General features: G+C 45.0%; 1 protein-coding gene across 2 annotated transcripts in view; it reads left to right on the forward strand.

The window, feature by feature from the left end:
* Window positions 1–16029, forward strand: part of LOC109938234 (zinc finger SWIM domain-containing protein 4-like) — a 106837-nt gene extending 90808 nt beyond the window's left edge. For both annotated transcript variants that reach the window (XM_048618051.1, XM_048618050.1), the window contains exons 12-15: window positions 4833–4990; window positions 9061–9224; window positions 10950–11031; window positions 12674–16029. In XM_048618051.1, coding sequence (XP_048474008.1) covers window positions 4833–4990; window positions 9061–9224; window positions 10950–11031; window positions 12674–13536 — 1267 coding nt within the window. In that variant the 3' untranslated portion in view covers window positions 13537–16029. The remainder of the gene's footprint in view (window positions 1–4832; window positions 4991–9060; window positions 9225–10949; window positions 11032–12673) is intronic.
* The last annotated feature ends 516 nt before the right edge of the window (window positions 16030–16545 follow it).

Here is a 16545-nt window from a genome sequence, read left to right on the forward strand (position 1 = left end):
CGCTTGAGAGTTACAAGTTAGCCAGGAAGGACCTAAAGAGAGAGCTAAGAAGAGCCAGGAGGGGACGTGAGAAGTCTTTAGCAGGTAGGATCAAGGAAAACCCTAAAGCTTTCTATAGGTATGTCAGGAATAAAAGAATGACTAGAGTAAGATTGGGGCCGGTCAAGGACAGTAGTGGGAAGTTGTGCGTGGAGTCCGAAGAGATAGGAGAGGTGTTAAATGAATGTTTTTCGTCAGTATTCACACAGGAAAAAGACAATGTTGTCGAGGAGAATACTGAGATACAGTCTATTAGACTAGACTGGATTGAGGTTCATAAGGAGGAGGTGTTAGCAATTCTGGAAGGTGTGACAATAGACAAGTCCCCTGGGCCGGATGGGATTTATCCTCGGATTCTCTGGGAAGCTAGAGAGGAGATTGCAAAGCCTTTGGCTTTGATCTTTATGTCGTCATTGTCTTCAGGAATAGTGCCAGAAGACTGGAGACTAGCAAATGTTGTCCCCTTGTTCAAGAAGGGGAGTAGAGACAACCCTGGTAATTATAGACCAGTGAGCCTTACTTCGGTTGTGGGTAAAGTGTTGGAAAGGATTATAAGAGAGAGGATTTATAATCATCTAGAAAGGAATAATTTGATTAGGGATAGTCAACACGGTTTTGTGAAGGGTAGGTCGTGCCTCACAAACCTTATTGAGTTCTTCGAGAAGGTGACCAAACAGGTGGATGAGGGTAAAGCGGTTGATGTGGTGTATATGGATTTCAGTAAAGCGTTTGATAAGGTTCCCCATGGTAGGCTATTGCAGAAAATACGGAGGCATGGGATTGAGAGTGATTTAGTGGTTTGGATCAGAAATTGGCTAGCTGTAAGAAGACAGAGGGTGGTGGTTGATGGGAAATGTTCATCCTGGAGTTCAGTTACTAGTGGTGTACCTCAAGGATCTGTTTTGGGGCCACTGCTGTTTGTCATTTTTATAAATGACCTGGATGAGGGCGTAGAAGGATGGGTTAGTAAATTTGCGGATGACACCAAAGTTGGTGGAGTTGTGGATAGTGCGGAAGGATGTTGCAGGTTACAGAGGGACATAGATAAGCTGCAGAGCTGGGCTGAGAGGTGGCAAATGGAGTTTAATGCGGAAAAGTGTGAGGTGATTCACTTTGGAAGGAGTAACAGGAGTACAGAGTACTGGGCTAATGGTAAGATTCTTGGTAGTGTGGATGAGCAGAAAGATCTCGGTGTCCATGTGCATAGATCACTGAAAGTTGCCACCCAGGTTGATAGGATTGTTAAGAAGGCGTACAGTATGTTAGGTTTTATTGGTAGAGGGATTGAGTTTCGGAGCCATGAGGTCATGTTGCAGCTGTACAAAACTCTGGTGCGGCTGCACTTGGAGTATTGCGTACAGTTCTGGTCACCGCATTATAGGAAGGATGTGGAAGCATTGGAAAGGGTGCAGAGGAGATTTACCAGGATGTTGCCTGGTATGGAGGGAAGGTCTTATGAGGAAAGGCTGAGGGTCTTGAGGCTGTTTTCGTTAGAGAGAAGAAGGTTAAGAGGTGACTTGATAGAGACATACAAGATGATCAGAGGATTAGATAGGGTGGACAGTGGGAGCCTTTTTCCTCGGATGGTGATGGCTAGCACGATGGGAAAAAGCTTTAAATTGAGGGGTGATAGATATAGGACAGATGTCAGAGGTAGGTTCTTTATTCGGAGAGTAGTAAGGGCGTGGAATGCCCTGCCTGCAAAAATAGTAGACTCGCCCACTTTAAGGGCATTTAAATGGTCATTGGATAAACATATGGATGATAATGGAATAGTTTAGGTTAGATGGGCTTCAGATTGGTTTCACAGGTCGGCGCAACATCGAGGGCCGAAGGGCCTGTACTGCGCTGTTATGTTCTATGTTCTAAATTGCCCATGGTGTTTAGGGATGTGTTGATTAGGTGCGTTGCAGGGGGATGGGTCTGGGTGGGATGCTCTGAGGGTCGGTGTGGACTTGTTGGGCCAAAGGGCCTGTTTCCAAACTGTAGGGATTCTATGATTCAGTGTTTCTAAAGTTGCTCAAAGGATCGCTGTGAAGCCGTCACAAAGATCTCGGCCTGGAAACTTCCATCCTGATTCACAGTGTACTTAATTAAGCCATAAGGAGGTGGAAAGTACACCTCAGTGTGGGCTTTGCACTTATCCAAAGCACAATGAAGATTTCTTAGGGGTGGGGGATTTTGACCAAAGTTCTTGCTGCAAAGCCTCATCTCACATCTTGAAGGAGACCGTTTGCTGGTACGGTTCTTGTTTTCAAAAGATCTCCCTGCACTCATTTGCCTGTTGCAAGAGTGTGCTATTCTTGAGCAGGAAATATGCAGAATATATATATTGGTCAGTGAGTCACCTCCGACGCGCAAGCACGCTCTCACTGGGTGTTCTGTGATGGTTCTAATTTACGTGCGACTTTTTTTTCTTTCAGAGACCAGTGCATAGTATGTTCTAAGGGGTGGGCCCATGTGATGAGTTAGGCACCTGTTGTGGTGAGCCACTGCAGTTGCATCAAAAGAATGTGGGCTGGGAGTTGGCTGGTGAGATGAGGAAAACTTTTTCTCTCATGGGACGTCACTCTTCTCCTTATCTGTGGGTTCCCTTGCTCGGTCACCTGAACAAATTCAGTAGCTTTATGACTTAACGGTGCTAACCACAGACCTAACTAATTGATTAGTCCAGCAGGCTTCCCTCTGAACCACAACTTTCCAAAGAGCTGACGCAAGTGTATTTTTCTTCTGCTTGTTGAGGCACTAGTCTGAGACATTCTGCCGTGTGAAAGCTTTCTTGGTGCTGTAGAGGATACATGGCACCGAAGCAGGTTCCATGCTGTCGAAGATTTTTGAAGACTTTGATTGTAATAGATCACCCTCAGCCTTCACTTCTTTTCTCGGCGACAAAGAGAAAAAATCCAACCTGTTCATCCTTCCCTGATGGGTACAAGCTCTCAGTTCTCGCATTATAATTGTACTTTCTTAGCATCCTTCTACGCTCCCCTTCCAATGATTGTGGTGACTCTGTTAGTGATTTTAAAATTAAGCTCGGAGGGTGACAATATTGGTATTAATCTCTAAAATGCAGTTTAGAGTCAGTCAGATCTGTGAAGTATGGAAACAGACCCTTTTGGTCCACCTCATCCAGCTGACCAGATAACTTGAATTAACCTAGTCCCATTTGCCAGCATTTGGCCCATATCCCTCTAAAGCCTTCCTATTCATATACCCATCCAGATGCCTTTTAAATGTTGTAATTGTACCAACCTCCACCACTTCCTCTGGCACCTCATTCTATACACGCACCACTCTCTGTGAAAATCTTTTCCCCTCTCACCTTGAACCTATGCTCTGTAGTTTTGGACTCCCCTATCCTGGGGAAAAGACCATGGCTATTCACTCTATCCATTCCCCTCTTGATTTTATAATCCCCTTTAAGGTCACCCTTCAGTCTCTGATGCATCAGGGAAAATAGCCCCAGTCTATTCAACCTCTCCCTGTAGTTTAAGGCCAAATTCTGGGCAAACCATTGGCAGGATGAAATGTTGTGGTCGTGTTACTGCTGTTTGAGGCTCATTGACAATCTGAAGCCACAACTTTCTGACTCCAACTAGTACCACTGAATCAAAGTGTGTGCTGTCCTTGGAGTCAGGGCAGACTTCCCCCTACCAGTCTTGAATATTAAATCTAGTCTGCAACTTCATTGTAGTACTGAAGGAGTGCTGTATTGTCGGAAGTGTACCTTTTGAATTGGTGTAAGGTCCCAAGACAGGTAGTGAAAGTTAAGAGCTCTTCCAGGTGTCATTGTCAATATTTTGTTGCTCAACCAGCTTTACTAAGATTGTCTGGTTTATCGTATTTCCGTTAGTGGGAATTTTGAGTAAATTGCATATAATAATGTATAATATTTTAAAAGTACGTAATTGGCTATGAAGTGCTTCGGGCCATCCTTAGATCTTTGAAGGTGTTTAATAATCTTCAGGTTATTCTAGGACACCACTGGTCATCTTAGAATCATTTCTGGGTTCTTCAGATTAAGGATGGAAGAGAATAAAAATCTTAGGGATTTTTGCGTTCTCATCAGTGGGGTGTACTGGGCTATGTTGTCGTTAATTGCATGACCCCATGGGCTGGTGTAGATTAATGGGGCCACGTACATGGAATGTTGTGAATTAGTAACTGAGGAAGAAAAGAGTGTGGTAAGGTAGAATTTATGGTTGGAGATGTTTGGGGTAGCCATTTGGTGGTGATCGAGAGCCATCCTTGCAGGAAGGAGAGGCAACGCTTCCAATACTAGCACAGTTATAGCCCAAGGGCTGAGGATACAGTGGTAGCTCTGGTAATCGTAGATGTTCAGTCTGTTTTTTGGCACAGTGCATTGTGACTGTGCTGCATTAGGTAACAGGTGCTACAGAATTATGTGAAACACAGCGCATTCTCTAAACAAGTAGTGGAAAAGGATCGTAGCGGCAGGAGCAAACCATTCTGGCCCTCAAGCCTGTTCCCCCATTAATCTACATACTTCAACTTCAGCCTTTGCTTCCTACCTCTTGAGGGCCCTACTCAACTAAAATATATTGATCTTGTTTTTTGAAAATTTTAATTGGCTCTGTAGCATCTACAATGGTGTCGTGGGGAACGGGTTCTCGAATTTTTATGTAAATTTTGTCTTTTATTTTGGCATGAAGGAGTTCCTGACTTTTCTAATTGCTTATAATTTGTTGTTCTGGTCGATGATGAGTTGGATAGGGAGCCCACTGCTCAGCATGAGGTCCCCTTGCTCATTTTTACTTATGATCCCCTTCCAGGCTACCAGTGCTGGAATCGATGGCACCAGCAGGTGATGGCTCTCACCCGCACCTCGTCGCGTTAGTGGATCCAAGCCGCTACCCGCGTTGGTTCATCCTCGGCCATCTTGAAACTCAACAGTGCGAGTTAGCATCCACCATGTTAACAGCAGCGAAAGGTAACTCAAGATACCATCACGTCAGAGCAGTTACGTGTTTGAGTTCCTTGTGGGTCAGGTGCTGTCTGTTCAATAAAACTCGAACAGGACGAGACAGGAAAAGTGTTCCCAATGACTGGGGAGTCCAGAACCAGGGGTCACAGTTTAAAATGCCATTTAGGACTGAGGTGAGGAAACCTGTCTTCACCCAGGGAGTGGTCAGTCGTTGGAATTCTCTATCACAGAACACATATGAGGCCAGAGCATGATATCTTTTCAGGAAAGAGTTCTACTTCATGCATGAGGATAAAGGGGTCAAGGGGTATGGGGAGATAGTGGGAGCAGGGGACTGAGTTGAGATTTCAGCCATGATCTCATTGAATGGTGGAGCAGGCTCAAAGGGCCGAATGGCCTACTCCTGTTGCTGTTTTCTTTGAACAATGATTGATCTGTGCATTTCCAGTGGGTTTTCTTCCTTTTTTTTTTAAGAACAAGATGCTACTTTCAAGTCTAACTTTAATGCAAAGTTTTCCCAACTTTTTGGCACGCTCCTTCTGAGCTGGGCTGACTCATTCCACAAAGGAACTTCCTGCAACTGAATTCCTGTAGTCACCAAGGTCCCCATGTTTGTTGAATTTCAATTGCTAGATGTAACGATGCAGGAATGCAGTCCTTGCTGCCAGAACTGATGCTTTTGACATGAGTTATTGGCTTCTATTTGCAATGGAGCCATTTTGGCCTCCGCTTGTGGCTGCAACCAGCTGCTGATATTTCACTACTTGCAAATTGCTCAGAAAATAATCATGAGTGCCATCAGCAGGCACCTGAGTATTACTGCACAGAAACAGTTCTGGACTTCATTTTAAAAGCAGTGACCATGTAAAACAAACAAAAAATGTAAGGGTCGTCTTGCTCACCTGGGGTTAAACAAATTTCTTCTAAATATTTTCTCAAAACTTTCTCCTCCCAAATCTTGTCTAGGAAAGTTAACCAAAATGGAATTTTAACAAGAAAGGTCACAATCTTAAAGTAAGCCAAGACCAAATTGAATGTTGCTTCTGCCTATACTGGTTGCCTCTTTTGATGCTTCATTTGCCTGATTTAAACCCACTGAGCTACATTTTTGAACTTAATTTCAATGTATAAAGGTCACACTCTCAAATTCAGGATGTAGTTGCTGAACTAATGTAATTTCCACAGTTGGAACGCAGTGGTTGCCTTTTTCAGATAGGTAAAACAAGTTGGGCTTGTTTTCACTGGAGGTAAAAGTGGCTAGTCTTAAAGTGGGGGATGTGGAAAGGATGTTTTCCTCTTGTGGATCAGTTGAGAACTAAGGGGCACTTAGAATCATAGAATCCCTGCAGTGCAGAAAGAAGCCAGTTGGCCCATCGAGTCTGCGCCAACTCTGCGAAGAGCAGCTTACCCAACCCCACCCCATCCCTGTAACCCTGCATTTCCCATGGCCAATCCTCCTAACCTGCACATCCTTGGACTGTGGGAGGAAACCAGAGCACCCGGAGGAAACCCACACAGACATGGAGAGAACGTGCAACCTCCACATAGACAGTCACTCGAGGGTGGATTTGAACCCGGGTCCCTGGTGCTGTGAAGCAGCTGTGCTAACCACTGAGCCACCGTGCCACCAGTCTGAACTATCTGGATTTTATGTTTATTTTCTGTGGATCTTCGAGCTGTGTTTTGTTGCTACTGTAGTTTCTGTCATCCTGTCTCTGCTAACCAGCAGCCATGACAGTGATTACCACAATGTTGTTCCAAACGTGTGACATCGTACATATTACAACAATTACATATCCCTAAGTACAGCCCATTGAAATGGGAAGATGACATTGGGAGAGCAAGCAAACTGCACACAGACACTCACCCGAGGGTGGAATTGAATCCAGGTCCCTGCTGCTGTGAGGCACCAGTGCTAACCACTGAGCCACTTCTAATTATTCAAAAAAAAAAAATTGGTTGCACTTTTTGGACAAAGTTCCAGAGAGATTTTTTTTTTTTGAGTTGCGTAACTTTGGAGCACTCTGCCTCGGAAGGCGGTGGGAGTGCACCTTTGAATATTTTAAGTTGGAGGTAAATTGACTTGCTTGCTGAATGAGAATCTAAGGTTTTTAGATATCTGGGAGTGTGGAATTTGAAACCCAAACACAAGGATAAATGATCTTGTTGAATGATAGAAGAGGCTCAAGGCCAAATAGCCTACATCACCTAGTTCATTCGTTCATATCTATGTTATCCACAGTTATTTAGCTAATAGGAAAAAAAAATTCAACAGCTTTGAAATGCACTGCGTTAGAAGGATCCCAAGGGCAAACTGGGTGGAGAAGAACTAGGACTGAATCAGCTGGAAGAGTAAGAACTCTTAAGTAATATCAAAATGATAAATAAAGTTCTTTTTGGGCGTGTTATCCATGCTGAAGGTGTGAAACTTAATCGCCACTGGATGGATCATTGGAGGAAGAGCATAAGGATGTCAGTCAAGGAAACTGCTAAACAAATTGACTATGTTACCCGACCTCCAACAAGGCCACCTGTTGGTACAATCGGAAAATTTTTGGAAAACTATAATTGCCATGTCGTTATGAAAAGTACTCTGATAATATCGAGTAGCTGAACTAGCTTACACAATACAGATCGGTATCGCTGAGAGCTGCACAATTGTGTGTGTCAGTTATTCACTTCAGACTCTCTGTTCCCCTTCCTCATGAATCTGTTCTTCCCAGTGTTTCTCAATCAAGCATTCTACCGGAAGACCCCTGCTTTTACTGGACCTGCTTTCAAAACTGTTTCTGAAATTCATGGTTTCCTGAAAACTGAGCTTATGAAAACACCAGCTGTGATATGTGCTAATTCCACTTCAGCTTCTGTCATTTTCAAGTTCTCCCGAGAAATTATATTTGCTTTTGCTTTTTAATCATCCTGTTTAAAGTAAAAACACCTTTGTTCAAGTCTCTGCCCTGGAGTTGTCATAGTCTTGCGGCCTTTGTTTGGTTTCTGGATAATCTTGAGGTTTTGCTTCCAGGGCAAATTAGAAGTGATTAAATTGCTCAATGGGTGAGGGGGGAAGTCAGTCGTCCTTACCTTTTTTAATGTCCATCTTCTTGTGCCTTATAGTTTCATTATGTTCAAGAGGGCTGGTAATAAGCAGCCTCAGGGCTCTTCCAAATTCCACTCAGCGATTCAGGGGAATACTTCTTTCACTATGAACTTTTTGTCCTTTCATTTGCTTGTTTATATCCCTTGCTTCCGATGATACTAAATATTGTAGCACAGTTCAGCTCGTCATACACCTGACCTGGAGTTCCTTGCACCTTTTTTGGGAAAATACAATGTCTTGGAGGCAAGATGGCCAGCACAGTGGCTCAGTGGTTAGTGCTGCTGCCTTGCAGCATGATGGATGCCAGTTCAGTTCTACTCTCGGGAAACTGTCTCTGTGGAGTTTGCACATTCTCCCTGTGTCTGCGTAGGTTTCCTCTGGGTGCTCTGGTTTCCTCCCAGAGTCCAAAGATGTGGTGGTTAGGGTGGATTGGCCATGCTAAATTGCCCATAGTGTCCAGTGATGTGCAGGCTAGGTGGATTATCCGGGGGAGAATCCAGGGTTTACGGGGAGAGGCTAGGGGGTGTGGGATGGTCTTCAGAGGGTTGGTGTCGACTCAGTGAATGCTGCTTCCACACTGTAGAGGTTCTATTGTATGATAAAGTATCTGTTTCTAGTGTTTAAAACTAGTTTGCTTTATAGATTCAATTTCCACAGCACCTGTGATAGGAAATTACTTGTGGTAAATCATTTTAAATTCTCTTCCCCTTTCTTTTCATTCTTTTAACAATTTTTTCTTTAATTTTTATTTTGATAAAGTCCTCCTTGTAAGAATGCAATACCAGTTGTGACTCTTGAGCAAGTTGTTCAGAGCTGGCCACCAGTTCCGATTAGTTCATTGTGTATATATCGTGTTTCTAGACAAAACCTGGAGCTGAGTGATAAATGAGCCAGAGGCTGCAATTCAGGCTCCTTCTGCACAAGTATTCTTGCTTTCTCCTGGCTAGTTCGATCAAATTATATTTCCCTTTTGTTGCAGGAGACCCAAAGTGGTTGAGAGTGGTCTTGGAATCCATTCAACAGAATATTCATTCTCCGTCACTCATATACAAGCTAGCACAGGATGCTTGCAAAACAGCTACGCCACCAAATTCTGCACCTGACATTACACTCCTCAATGTATCCCTGGAGCTAGGGTTACAGGTGGGTCTGTTTTAATATTATTGTATTTGTGTCAGTTCACTGTCAGTTCAGCATTTTAAAAGAAACCTATCTCCCATTTTTATCCTCCGTTTAATTTCTACTGTAGAACTACGTGTGGAATTGACGCATTATTTCCCATTATCCTAACAGCTTGCATTTTTATAGTGCCATTCATGTGGTAGGATATCTTGAGGCACTTCACAGCAGCATTCTGTTGAAGTGTGCAGTGTTTGGCCCAAATCCCTGTTTGGGATTTAAAACAGGTGACTAAAGGTTTGTCCGCAAAGGTGGGCTTTCAGAAATACCTTTAAAGAAGCGAAGCACAGTTTTGGGAAGGGAATTCCAGAGCTTGTAGCTGTTGAAGGTCCCATTCCACAAGGTGAGGCTGTCAAAATTGGGATTACTTGGGAGGCTGGAATTGGAGGAGTGCAGAGGTCTGAGTTGTGGAACTGGAGGAGATTATGGAGATGTGTTAGGTGATGTCATGGGAGGATTTGGAAATCCAGGCTAAGAATATTAGAATGGCAGTACAGTCTCAATGGGTCGAAGGGTCTCTTCTGTACTGTATGATTCTATTAACCTCTGTCAGTGTGCGTGAGCTATGGGTAAAAGGGACTAGAGTTTGGATGAGTCACAAATTACATTGAATGTAAGGTGGAAGTCAATTTGGAAGAGTATTAGAATAATCGAATCTGGAGGTTAGAAAAGATGACTTAATATAACCCTATTGCCTTTCTTCACATTGAAAAGGATTTGCCAATATAAAGCTATAAAAACCAACATTTAATTTGAAGGGATGGGGACATCACTGAGACTTTTGCTGTAGGTTGATTTCTTGTAGCTGTGATCAATGACCAACCTGTGCTTGCCCTCAGTTACTATCCTGCTGTGATGAAGTTTGTTTTTTGAAACCCTGCTAGCAACACCAACTTGGAGCTCCCTACGCAATCCAGGTTGCTTTACGTGTTCATTTCCCAACTTCAACTTGTGGCCTGCTGTATGCTTTTAATTTGAGGATCTTCCAAGCACCGTGTAGAGCAATACTGAGACTAAATGAATCGGAGTGAACTTGAAACTAATCAAGACACAATATTTGTGCTGTGTTTCAAACCCTTTAGGTGGTTGTAGGTGTTGCAAGGTGCAGAAAAGTGGCTGCTGCAGGGAGCAGTCTTGTGCTGTACCTCAGAACAAGTGCAGAGCTGTTCTCCATTAAACCCTGATCCCTGTCTGTCTTTTCTGCATGTAACATTATTTTGTCAGGATTTTTTGAGACACTTCCATGCTGAATGAAGCTGAAGGTATCACTTTGTAGTGAAGCTGTTTGCTTGAGGAATTGAATTTGTCTGTACATGTTAATTTGCTTGTTGTGCATTTGTATGCTGTGCTCACTCATCCCTGGATATTTTAAGGATCTGTGGTAGGGGCGCAGTTTATTGTGGAGCCTCTGTTCAACTCTTACTTTTCAGCTGTACGATTTGCAGTAAGACCGTCTTGTGGGAGGTGAGCCTCAGTCTCATTTCGCAGACACCCTGGTGCTGTGCTCTGCAGCAAGTCTTTCCTGGTTGTGGTAGAGACCCTTTGTGCATTGCATCTAGCATCACAAAAGGCTAATGTTCTGGAAACTGAATGAAGTTGCCTTTAGCAGATCCGCCTGTCATGTTTAAATGACCAGAACTTGCAATGCCTCCTTACTGTACCCTGACTGGATGTTCTTCCTGTCTACAGGTCATGAGAATGACTCTGTCTACTATGAACTGGCGACGTCGTGAGATGGTCCGTTGGTTGGTGAGCTGTGCTACAGAAGTTGGTAAGTAACATGTTTTTAAAAATACATTCTTACATGAGATGTGGGTATCATTGGCAAGGCCAGCACTTATTACACATTCCTAACAGCCCTTGAACCGAAACTTGCTAAACCATTTAAGGGGACAGCTAAGAGTCAACAGCAACTAGGCAGCACGGTGGTTCGGTGGCTAGCACTGCTGCCTCGCAGCGCCAGGGACCCGGGTTCGGTCTGTGTGGCGTTTGCACATTCTCCCGCGTGTCTGTGTGGGTTTCCTCCAGGTTCTGTGGTTTCCTCCTACAGTCCAAAGATGCGCAGGTTAGGCGGATTGGCCGTGCTAAAATTATCCATAGTGCTCAGGGATGCGCAAGCAAAGTGAGTTAGCCATGATTAATGCAGGCTTGCGGGAATAGGATGGGGCACTGGCTCTGGATCTGGGTGTGATGCTCTTCGAAAGGTAGATTCAGACCCCACGGGCCTAATGGCCTCTATCCGCACTCCGGGGATTCTGTGATTAAGTATGTTGCTGTGGGTCTGGAATCACATGTAGGCCAGACCAAGTAAGGACGGCATATTTCCTCCCTTAAAAGAGTATTAGTAAACCAGGTGGGCTTTATGCCAGTTCACTGGGGGCTTGAGACTAAATTTAAATCCTTTTTTTCTCTCAATCTCATGCCAGCTGCCAGTTTGAGATTTGAATCCGTGTCTACAGAGCATTAGCCTTAACTCCAGAATTGCTAGTCCAATGATATTACTACATCATTTCTCCAGCATGCTGTTTATTCTGTCACTGAGGCGCGGTTCCATGGTCGCTGCTTCTTCTCGAATGGCAATTCATGTATGTTTGTTGCTTAGAGCTGTGCAGTTCAACTAATGTGTACTTCATATAAAAAGCTGGGTGTGCTGTGCTGGGCATACAGTCTTCATCAAGAGGCCTTGGCTTGTATTTATATATGGAACCAAGCGATATTGTAATTAATTGTGACACTGGCTCACTGGAGGCCACCCAGATGTAAACTGGGACTTTCATGCTTTCCCTCCAAGACAGAGATGTTACCTGCTTCTGCGGTCACTATTGTGGCTCTGAGCAAGAGTGGTGTCGGTTTCACTTACGTTGCAGATACATTGCAAGTCTGTTGCTTCCAGTGCAGTACTGAGGCTGTCCTTTATTATCATCGTTCTGATGAGACTAGCAAATCACTCTGGTCTCTTTTGGTGGAATAGTGTGGCCCTTAATTATCAAAACCATCACCTCCTTTATGCTAATTTTAGTCACTCTGGTATCTTGCACTGGTTGGCTTGATTCCTACAAATTACTTATTTTTTCTAATTTATTTCTATGATCTGTAATGCTGGACATTTTTTTTCATTTTTCCCCGAAGAATTTGTACTTCACAATCTATACCTAGGTACCTTTGTACCTAAGACGGCGCTGTAAGTGGGTGACTTGTAAACATTTTGCTGTACTCATTCAAGTACATTGGACAAAGCTAATGCTAACATCAGAAGTAGTTCATTGGCTGTAAAGAGTATCAGGTTGCCTTGAGGTTATGCGCGGCATTGTATAAATGCAATTGGTTAATTTTTGTAGGCTTTTGTTTTGGCAGCAATCGCAACCTGTCCTCTTGCACTGCTTGTTAAGGAGCCTGTCTCTTGTATCTTTCAGGTGTCTGTGCCTTGATGAATATAATGCAGAATTGGTATTCTCTCTTTACTCCAACTGAAGCCACTACAATAGTAGCTGCCACAGTAACCTCTCACGCCACTGTTTTGCGCTTGAATTTGGACTATACCCAACGTGAGGAACTGGATAGTTGTGCTCGGACACTTGCACTCCAGTGTACAATGAAGGACCCTCAGAATTGCGCACTGTCAGCGCTGACGCTGTGCGAAAAGAACCACGTAGCCTTTGAAACCGCGTACCAGATTGTCTTGGACTCTGCCTCCACAGGGATGAGCTACTCGCACTTGTTCACCATCGCCCGGTACATGGAGCACAGGGGCTTCCCGATCCGGGCCTACAAGATGGCCAGCCTCGCCCTGTCCCACCTCAATGTCGCCTACAACCAGGACACCCACACCGCCATCAATGACGTCCTGTGGGCCTGCTCGCTGAGCCACTCGCTGGGCAAGAACGAGTTGGCTGCCATCGTGCCGCTGGTCATCAAGAGCGTCCAGTGTGCCCCAGTGTTGTCAGACATTTTGAGGAGGTGGACCATGTCCGCCCCGGGCTTGGCTGGCGTTCCCGGCCGCAGGAATTCCGGGAAGCTCATGTCGACGGAGAAAGCCCCGCTCTGCCAGCTGCTTAACGCAACGATCGATGCGTACATCAGCACCACGCACTCACGCCTGACACACATCAGCCCCCGCCATTACAGCGAGTTCATTGAGTTCCTCAGCAAAGCCCGGGAGACCTTCCTGATGGCTCAGGATGGGCACATTCAATTTACACAGTTTATAGACAACCTCAAACAGACCTACAAGGGCAAGAAAAAGCTCATGATGCTGGTTCGAGAACGCTTTGGCTGAAGTTCAGGACCCTGCCTGTCCCAAGTCTTCCTAGGTTGCAGTGGATTCCTTTTTTATCTTCTTTTTTTTTCTTCAAAAAAAAGGGAGAAAGAGGCACAAACCTACCAGGTCATTCCACGTGCATCAGTATTCCTGCGGCTGGAAAGCAGAGACATAACACAGCTGCACCCTTCCTAACAACCCTCCCCCGCCACCTGCCCCACCATGCCCTCCGCCCAGCTATTTGGTCAAAGGGGTCTGCCGATGCTGGAGCTTCAAAGCTCTCCCTCCAGCCTCTGTCTTACCCCAGGGGGTTGGGGCTGACGCTGGCAATAAGCGGGAGCCTACCAGTGTTTAAACGGGGTCAGACTGGTAGGCGATGGCTGGGTCATCCTGGCTGAGAGCCTCCTGGTCATTTCGTAGATCTGAGTGTTAGTTGTCTGTTTCGTGAAGCAGTTGTATACTGATAGAAGGTGTCCTATTGCAGTACCTGTTTAGAGCTGGCGTACATCGAGTTAGGGGTTGGTGGGGGGGTGGTGTGGTTGATGTGATGGTGCAGGCTGGTCAAATCTGCTAACTTTGTGTATGTTCCCCGCCTAATGGTTGAAGAATTTGCAAGAGTGCTTAAACCGACCTTTCTTCCCCCTCTTTTAAAGTGAGAAGTTTTAGAGTGGCAGTTTGCATCGTTGGAAAGGGGTCCCTGCGGGGAAACTGTGCAGAGGGGTTGTGATTTGTTGTTGGACTGGCTCGACTTTTCGAACTGAGTTTTGTCAGTGCCCTTCCACTGCTACCTCTTCCCCTGCAGCAGAAACTCAGCAACATGACTGAGGGCTGAGAAACCGGGATGGTGGGGGTGGGTGGGGGGCGGGGGGTGCACTTCCGCGCTGGAACAGCAGCGTGGTGCTCTTCCCAAAACTGTGTTACCCAAGCAGGGAGCACTGCTCCACAGCCTGTTACACTCATGTTCTCCTGCATATACATGAGAAATGTGATGCTGACATTTAGTGCCAAAAAAAAACGGAAGTGTTCCATTCCCAAGCACAGCCTAGATTTCACTCCATTATCAGTATTTTTACACTTTCAGTTTTCTCTTAAATTCAACCCATTTAGGCTTTGGCTGGAGCAGTTTTCCATATACCTTGAATGTTTTGTGAACCACCTGTAGTGACCCTCCGTTCAGCTTTGAGAAGGTTTGGACTATGTGTATTCTGCCTTTTCAATTTGGGGTCATGATTGAGTGCACCTCTTAAACTCCTCAAGTGGGGCCACTGGTTGGAATGCTGCATCAGTCCAATTACAAAAGATCCTCTCAGAAGGCAGCACTTACTACAGGGTCATTATTGAGGTGTCTTCACTACCCTCCCCACAATGCCGGCCCTGTCTCTCAAGCTAGTCAATGGTTTAGTTTCTCTGTAGCATTCCCTGTAACTCTTCAGAAAACGTGCAGAGCAATCTTAAAATGTGCAAAAAAAAAAAAATTTGATGCTGTAGGTCTTAGTTTCTCTCAGCAAGCCTGTGAAAAGGAATGCCGTCTCTTCAAAGAAGCAAGTCTGTGTGCTAGTTAGGATGCATGTGGAAGGTACCTTGATACTCTGTTCTCTGGGCCTGAGACAGTACGTGCAGGGAATTGAATTTCTTTCGTGTGGCATTCTCAAACCCCCTCTCGCTACCCTGGCTTCCAGCCAGCTCAAACATCGACCAAAAAAAACACTCACCTGGCAGCCCAGAAATCCCTATGGATTACCACAAACTGTCTGCTATACCAAAACTCCTCCGATATATACCTCTTTGCAGTTTCTCTTGTCTCTCCCCCTCTTCTCCCATCTCTCCCCTCCCTCCCTACCTACCCCTCCCTCCATCCCTCTGCCTGTCTCCGCCTCCCTCCGTCTGTCTGTCTGCCTCCCCCTTTTGTCTGTCTGTCTGCCTCTCCTCATCCCTATCTGTTTTGTCTCCCTGCCCCACAATGCGCACTGTCTTGTCTTCCCTCTCGTGTCCCTGTCCTGCGTGCCCCCCACTTCCCCCTCTCTTCCTGCCTGTCTCATCTGCCCCGCCCCTCCTTCCTCCACTCCTTGTGTCTGTCTCTCGCCAACAAACTCCTGCCAAACTTGAATTTTAAAAAAAGGAAGAAAAACAATAAGCCATTTCTGATCAGGCATGTGTTCTGTTTTTTATTAAACATAAACCTGTGTGTGCTGTGACTGAGCCCAATCTCAGGGAAGAAGAAGGAAACGTCTTGTAAATAGTATTTTATTTGTCAAATTAATATGAAAGAAAGTTTAAAAGAACCTTTAATTTATGGACTGTGTGTATGCAGTACTTGAATTTCTTTTGTGGGCAAGCATTGTCATCTTTAACGTTTTGATGTATTGCACAGCTGTAGCGACAAACTTAAAACAGCTGCTGGTCAGTTTAATTGCTCTTGAGTTTTGTACAGTGTATCCCAAATTTTTTTGTTAAATATTTATTGAAGTTTGTAAATTGTTTCACTGTTGAGAAATAGACCTATTAAGACAATGAATTGCTGCACAGGTAGTTTTCTTTCTGTCCTCTCGTGGTATGTTGCCCAAGTTCCTATAGCAGTATGCACTTTTTGCATTCACGTTGTAGCCTGGATCAACAGACAGTGATGGTGGAAGGTCTGATGTTCTCTGTCACGAGCCTGACTAACACTCTGTCTCGCTCTTCCTGCCTGCCATTGGTGTTGTGTTGGAATACCTTTGCCACTCTCCCTGTGCACCTTCCTTGACCACGTCCTGGAGTGGGACTCAGACCTGGAGTTTCTGGCTCAGAGGCGTGGACACTACCCACTGCACCACAAGACTATGTTCGTTGGTACCGCACTGCAATGCACGTTGGGGTGGAACTGTGGTTTGTTTCTTTATTATTTCACTTGGCTAGAAGGCAGTGCAGGAGCTTAGGGGAGCTGAGCTCACCTCTGCTTTCCTCTTCTCTCTCTGTCCTTCTTATCCCCAATCATAGTATTGACTCGTCTGATTTTAATTTTATTTCCAATAAAGTCGTGTTGGGGTC

This window comes from Rhincodon typus, chromosome 38, assembly GCF_021869965.1.
Source record: "Rhincodon typus isolate 14 chromosome 38, sRhiTyp1.1, whole genome shotgun sequence".
NCBI classification, from domain to species: Eukaryota; Metazoa; Chordata; class Chondrichthyes; order Orectolobiformes; family Rhincodontidae; genus Rhincodon; species Rhincodon typus.